Here is a 7,423-nt window from a genome sequence, read left to right on the forward strand (position 1 = left end):
GAAGAAAGAGATTCATGAGGATTATATGAAAGCAATTCATTTAAAATATATATATATATAAGGAAAAGACATTTGAATGGTTTTCATTGAAGATTCAATAGGGCTTAGAGTTGTTGAAGATACCATTCAAAGTCCTTGGTTCGAACCTTGAGTTTAAAAAACTCGATATGTTAGTCATCTTCAAAAGCCAGCGTTCAAATGGGCAAAACCTCCATGGAAATGAGTGTAAGGTGAGTGTTATGAGCCTAACGTAAGAAATAGGGTCCTAACTTACTCAACATACTATACAAGAAACCAATAAGTGATAGGAGAAATGTGTTCCTTACTCGAGATAAGTCTAATAGTCGATAATTTATTATCGCCTTGTTCTTCGTTTTCTTAAGAGAATAATTAAATGAAGAACAGTAGTATAGAATGATGAAGATAAAAAAAATTCAGGGAAGAAAAAGGACAAACAACTAATGGCAGCAATGGAGAAAAACTCACATGAATGAATCATGGTGGAAGAACCTGAAATGGATGCACATATTAGGATTAGATATAAGAAACCGACATAAAATTATAATTGAACTATTGAAATTCTTTTCTGAATGGTCCAACTTTAATCTCATGGAAAATGAAGGAAATAATGAAGACATAACGGCAAAAGAGAACAATTACATAATTCAATAATGAAAATTACTACTTTTCAAGTAACTAAGAAGATGGATTTCCAAGAAAGGAATAGACATGCTCACTCACATTAGTAAAATAGGGACTTGTTTCAAATTACTTTTTAAATACTTAGAAAAGTATTTTTAAGTATGATAATAAAATAAAATAAATCATGATAAAGGGCTACACTGCATAATTGTACCAAAAATAAAGCACAAAGCCATAAAAAATCAGAGAGCAGCATCTATCTTTGCATTATTATAATTGCTTTAAATAACGCAGTTACATGGAGAACTGGTAGCCTCAACAAACTCGTTCCACTTGCAGGACAGCCAGCCCCAAGTCCTCTTTGAATTCCTTCTGATCCATAAATACAAGTTAGCAGATAATTTGAAACAAATAACAAAAATTGGATGAATGATTTGGTGCATACGACATTTAAATCCCAACTAGAAAGAAATAGCAAAATATTATTTCTATAAATAACCAAATATGCTTCTAGATTACACCAGAGAAATCAATTAGACAAAGAAAAGACGTAGAACTTAAAAAAGAAAATAAGACAGTGTTATCGCAGTACTTGACAGCGACAACGTAAGTTGATTTCTTGCAGCTAATTTGAGGTATTTTTCCTGGCAGCGTATGCACGGAAAGCAGCTAGTCCAATAACACCCACAGCAGCTCCAACTGTAATTTGCAACAGAAGAGAAGTCAGCATGGTGGTAGTTTTCTAACATTTGTAATATGTTTCTATTCTTCTCTCCTGTAAAAGAAATGGATGAACCACAAACGTACCTGAGACAAATATCAGAGAGCGATTAAAGAGTTTGTGATACCGTTTACGGTTCCTCCCTCTCTCTGTTTCTGGAATGTTTGCATGAGGATGTTCGGCGGCACTCAGAATTTTATTGAATACGTTACTCGAGTCACCTGATTTTGAGCTCGCAGGTATAGGTGCTTCTATTCCCAATCCCTGACAAACCTAAAATAGATGACTGAAATTAAACTAATATTCTAGTCAATCGTGTGCAAAGTACGTTTGTAACCCTCAATGATGTAAAACAGAGAAAAAGGGGTGAAATTTCTTTCATCCATTCACATTAAAGAGCAGGTACTTCGAAAGAAATCCGTGCATGAAAGTTCGAACTACGTATAAAGGCAAGAATGGTAAGTCTACCCTCACTGAGTCTTGCACGGCAAGTGGAGATGTATCAAGATCATCCTTGGCAGCAATAACAATGCAAGGAACTCCAAAGCCGCTAACTTCTCCTTTCCTCGCAACCTCAACAAGTAGTTCTCTTGATCTATTCCATGAATCTTCATTTGAACTGAAGAGAGTGAATCAATATCGAAGTGAAGCTTTGTATTAGAGGAAGAAACATAATTGACAGTTCAGACACAATGATCCACCTTGATAGTGAATACTACATTCATCAAGAATCAATAGCATTTTAGCATTTAGATTAATGTTAATTATCTTAATTAAGATGACATAAGAATATGATGTACCGAAGTTTGCATCGACTTATTAAAGCTCGCGTTTCTAACTATCCTAGATCACATACATTTTAAGCCGAATACTAGCAAACCCAAATTCTAACAAGTCATATTTAAGCAACATTAATCAAAAGTTTTGTTTCCAAAAGTAGCATATTTCACGCATCTCAAGCAGCCAATCTTCAACTCTTAAAGTTGCAGTTACCCGAAATGAAATGATAGGAAACTTTCATATTTTTTTTCTGTCATATTACCAATGAAAATACAGTCAAAATGACGTCACCTGTCATAGACAAAGACAGCAACATCACATCCTGCCAAACACTCTTCATGTGAAAGAAATTTTTGGACGCCATCTTCAGGTATCTCTCTCAGTATAAGTGTCTTCTGACCTCCCTAATAATGTAAACCGTACAATAAACATGATCAAAAGGCCAAATAGATTGAGATTTTAGAACTATGAAAACTATACTATAACAGGTAAATATTAATAATACGAAAGCACTAAACTCTCTACTTCAGCTGTGAAACTTAAAAGATGGGGTTCTTTTTTTTCCCCCTTTGAGGGAAGGTGAGAATAAGAGAAAAATCATTTAAAAACACATTGTAGCCACCTGAGCACTTTCCAGCATAGTCATAACGTAACCATCTTCAGTTGTTGAGCTATAGTTTTTTGAAAAAGGCCTGTAACAAGAGTAAAGAAAAAGAAAAGTAAAAAGCAACTCAAAGATGGAAAATGAAGATATTATAAATGGTTGAGCAATAAAGCTGACAAGGTGGTATTAGAGAAAAGAAGTGATCAGTAAAGGAATGAGACCTTCGAATTAAGGTATTCAAAAGAGCAGACTTTCCAGCCTTTTTAGGACCAAAAACAAAGCATTGAAACACATTCCTTTCGGTTCTTTGCTTTTTGCGATCAACCAATCTTCTCCTAGTAACATGGAGTGCTTTGGCTGGATCACCACCATATCCAATGTATATTAAATTAGCCAAACTACGTGGAGGATCCAGTATCGTCATCAGAGCCCACTGCAATCACATAATGGATTTACGGTATGTCATAATAGATCAATAGTTTTTTATCAGAAACAAAATATTATTTCATTGGACCAGTGAAGTTAATAAGGGAGACATAACTTCATGGAAATATTAATAGTTTATTTTTTAGATGAGAAACAATAAATTTATTGATGGAATGAGAATGAAAAAGATAGGAAAAGATACCTAAAATCTTCAAGCAAAAGAAATTGCAGCAAAGGTTGTGCATGGAAAACTGCCGAGTAATTTTTTTATTTACTTCTTGGACAAAAAAACAGTCCAATTGGCAATAATAAAAACGTCATGGGATAGTTCCAGAAAGAATTAGATAAAGAACTCCCAAAAAGAGGCCACCAAAGAATAATATTCTACAAACCTTTGAAACGTTCTCTCATTCCTCTCTAAAGCACTTCCAACAAAATGGCCCCAAAGGCATTGAGCCAAAGTGTCCTCACCTTACCTTTGAAGCTTTGACCAAAAAGGAGAAACTGTAGGGCTTTGTTAATTCTCCAAGCGAAGGGGAACCAAACACCAAAAAAGTTTAAGCAACTTCCACCACAACTTTAGCATGCAGCGTCAGATGAGTAAAAGGTGATCAGCAATCGATCCTGATATTTTGTTATTTGATAGGAAAAGCTATTGATATGTGAAAGGAAAACTACGATATTCCAACCACTTCGAGAGGCCTAAACTTCCCCAAAAACATTCCTCAAAATTTCCTTGTCCTTAAACCCCCATGTTATTTTATTTATAACCACTTCTTCCTACAAAAAATAATAAATAAAAAAATAACAAACAAACAAATAAACACGTCTCTAACAAATCATTTAGCCAACGGGTAAGGATAATGTGGCCCCTGATATCCTAACAATATGTGTAACATAGAAATTTCTTCGTTTAAGAATTGAGAACCAAGGCACTACGACAAGTGAAAAAAGTAAAAGCACTCCTGGGACATTGGTTCGAATCATATAGTGGCACCTACCAACAATATTAAAATCCAACTAGATTTTTGTCAACTAAATGTCATATGGTCAAGTAGTAGTCTAAGGAAATCACTTGAGGCATAAGCTAATATGAATGCTTGTGGATATCAAAAACAGGGGGAAAAGAAAAAGGAGAATCAAGGGCTTTTTAGACCTAAAGCAAGAGTGTGTCCAACTGAACTGTTCAATTAGTCTCATCACCATAAATGCAAGCAATAAATCTATCCCATGAAGTCTCAACTCCCAATAGGAATCTTCATAACCACTTGACATATCCAAGGAGGAGAAACCGTACACTAGTTAACACCAAGTGGGTTGGTCATCTATTTCTACCATTTCCAAGAAGTCTCAAATTAACTACTATTCTTCTTGACAACTAAGCAACGGAAAATAAAGACTTTAATGGAATAGGCTGGGAGAATTGTTTTAGTATGAGTGAGGCTGTCAGTTTCTCCTCTGAAGAACATAGATTTCTTCCCTTTACTAAGCCTGCTGAAACCTTTTCCACCATAGGCCAATAGAACTCCTTGCTTTCAAGGCTACCTTAAATGAGGACACAAATATTCAAGGGACCACTCCCCAACTCTACTCCTTGGCTATCTCTTCAAGAAAAACAGATCAGCACCAGGGCAACAAAACCAACAACCGAGGTCAAAGTTTCTAAACAAGTTGTAAAGAAGTTACTAACTTCAATTTTATCCCCCACCAGTTGCCCACTTTTTTGTCATTCAGAACGAATTAACACTTTGGATCGTATTGTGAGGCATACATCCTTCCTGAGAAGTGCAGAGAAGCATTGAAGACCTAGATCACTTCAATGCAAAATTGGTTTTCTGAGACATTCAATGTTTACTTGGCTTGTGCTAGAGTTTGTAGTTATGTGCTTAAGAAGGTTCTTCTCCGCTCTCCATTTCATGAGAAGGGGCAGTTGTCATGGCATGTTGGCTTCTCTACAATTTTCTAGGGGATTTGGATCGAGAGAAACAAGAAGATTTTCAAAGGGTTGGAAAGTTCTTGGGAGGAGGTTTGATCTCTTGTTACATTTCGCCTTCTTCATGGGTATCCACCTTTGAGGTTTTGTTTCCTTTTAGTTTAGCTCCTCTTATTGGGATGTTTTTTGGGTACGCCCCTTTGTAATCTATCATCTTTCTCGACAAAAATTTGGTTTTTTATCCAAAAAAATAATAATAATAATAATTAATTTGTCAGCAGGTGAGGTATGATAAGGTGTCCCCAGCGATCTATCACTAGTTTTAGAGGAGCAGCATCAGTCACAACCTGAAAGCCTTCAGTGAGACCTTCCCTCAAGTAGCCTACTAAAGACACCAGCAACTAGCACAAAGAGGAAGGTAGAAACGAAATCTCCTTGTCTCACTTCCATCTAATATTCAATCCACCTTCTCTCTCCTATTAATGATAATAAAAAACACTAAAAAATGGATCATTGTTGGCAATGAAAATTTTTGGTTCAAAACACGGGAGCATGGACAATAATATATTGAAGTCATCCTTAAAATCTATAGAGAAAATGGATGAGAAGAAAGAAATTCATCCTTCACAATATCGTTTGCTTCACACTTACCAATATACCAATAGGTTTCCAAAGTTGCAACTCTTACCATCATTTACATCCAGAATGATAGTACACATATTTACAGAACAAATAGGAACGGTTAATGTAGCATACAATAGCACCCATTAACATACCCGGGATAGAAACCCATTGAGAGTTAAATTTCCAAGAGCAGTTTTCTCTGCAGAATCCTTGTAAGGAGGCTCGTCCCAAGGACTGATTTAAACGGGCAATGAGAAAAAATTAGTAATAGCAGTTAATATAATAACATGTGCACGTATTAGTGAAACAAATTATTTCAAGCAATTATACCCATATGATCCATAAGCAACAAAGTAAAATTGATCAGGATTAAATAGCTAGATAGTTGCAATAAAATGTTTATTGAGAATAGTTCGGTGATGACCTTTCATAAAAATACAAAAAAAAAAATTAATTCTAAGATGGAAAGAAAATTTTGTTTAAAATAAATAAATAAATAAAGATAAAATTGCATGCTATGCCCATAATGAATCTGCACAAAATTGATGTCTAATGGAGGACATGCCAATAAGTTAATACGAATGGATGATATGTAATATGTAATAGGAAAAAATGTTTCTAGAGTACCAAAGTCTACCTTTCTGGAGCAGTACTGAATAGTTCCTCGAGCTCTATTGGACGCAGGGCTCCATCCTAGCAATCCCAACCAAAAGAATTTTGAGGTTTAGATAAAGAAGGCAAAAACCGTTAAATAACCTCAACAATCAAATACCACTGCAGTAGGAGAGAGAAACACTGCACAAAAAAAAAAAACTCTGGGTAGGGGAGTACACACATTATCTGTGTCGAGCAATTGGAATACACCACGCAAGAAATCCAAGGCTTCATTCGACAGCTCCATGCTCTAACAATAACATCCAGTAAGTATCTTATACACAAACATCTGTTGAGTAAATTGTAACAACGAAAAAAAAAATACATTATTCATGGTAGTCACCTACAAGAAAAATCAAACGATAAGAAAATGATCGCTGTTGAATTGTGGATTAATAGCAATCCTATTGATGGATCCTGATACAAGAGGCCTTCACAGACAAAGTATCAAGAAACAACTACCCCACATTTCCATAAATTAAAAAGAAAAATAAATGGAATCTATAAGTTCAAAGGACAGGGACGCCAAAAGAGATATCTTACACCCAATACGGCACAGCAATTGAAACTTACAAATAAAATTCCCTTTGTTGACATGTAGCCTACTATATTTGGCCTTTCAACTAAAATAATAAACCAATTTTCGTTTTATGAAAGGGTAATTGGGTGAAGAAAATAAAAGCTACCTGATCAGGAGCTTGCTTAGATGGAACTGGAAGATAATCTCCACTCAAATTTAAATCATCATCGTAGCCAAATTTCCTTAAAACTGCCCAAGTAGTCTCAAGGCGGCCTTTTTCTATGAATAAAGCATGAAGGAATAGGAACCCAGGAAGGGTAAGACCACGATCATTAACTCCACTTGGTAAGTTCTCTTGCACAATTCTTTTAACACCCACTATTTCTGCAGGCTGCAATGGAGCATTGAAGCACTTAACCTGTGCAACACTTGAAAGATGTTAAGCTTCAAAGAAAAAGGGAGAAAATGCAATAAAAAGACCGCGGGGGAAAGCAGGAAGGATTTTTTTTTTTTTTTGGG

The 7,423-nt window shown here is 35.4% G+C and overlaps 1 protein-coding gene across 2 annotated transcripts in view; it reads right to left on the bottom strand.

Moving 5' to 3' along the window:
* Positions 1-1,111: 1,111 nt before the first annotated feature.
* The window catches only part of LOC111488817 (mitochondrial Rho GTPase 2), an 8,932-nt gene continuing 2,620 nt past the window's right edge, over positions 1,112-7,423 (bottom strand). The window contains exons 4-13 of one of the 2 annotated variants that reach the window (XM_023136730.1): positions 7,071-7,322; positions 6,566-6,634; positions 6,368-6,423; positions 5,883-5,964; positions 2,969-3,180; positions 2,766-2,835; positions 2,435-2,547; positions 1,832-1,982; positions 1,450-1,636; positions 1,112-1,341 (exon numbers count right to left, since the gene is read on the bottom strand). In XM_023136730.1, coding sequence (XP_022992498.1) covers positions 1,268-1,341; positions 1,450-1,636; positions 1,832-1,982; positions 2,435-2,547; positions 2,766-2,835; positions 2,969-3,180; positions 5,883-5,964; positions 6,368-6,423; positions 6,566-6,634; positions 7,071-7,322 — 1,266 coding nt within the window. In that variant the 3' untranslated portion in view covers positions 1,112-1,267. The remainder of the gene's footprint in view (positions 1,342-1,449; positions 1,637-1,831; positions 1,983-2,434; positions 2,548-2,765; positions 2,836-2,968; positions 3,181-5,882; positions 5,965-6,367; positions 6,424-6,565; positions 6,635-7,070; positions 7,323-7,423) is intronic. The other variant, XM_023136731.1, reaches the window with a different exon arrangement.

The sequence above is a fragment of the Cucurbita maxima genome, unplaced genomic scaffold (genome assembly GCF_002738345.1).
Source record: "Cucurbita maxima cultivar Rimu unplaced genomic scaffold, Cmax_1.0 Cma_Scf00013, whole genome shotgun sequence".
NCBI classification, from domain to species: domain Eukaryota; kingdom Viridiplantae; phylum Streptophyta; class Magnoliopsida; order Cucurbitales; family Cucurbitaceae; genus Cucurbita; species Cucurbita maxima.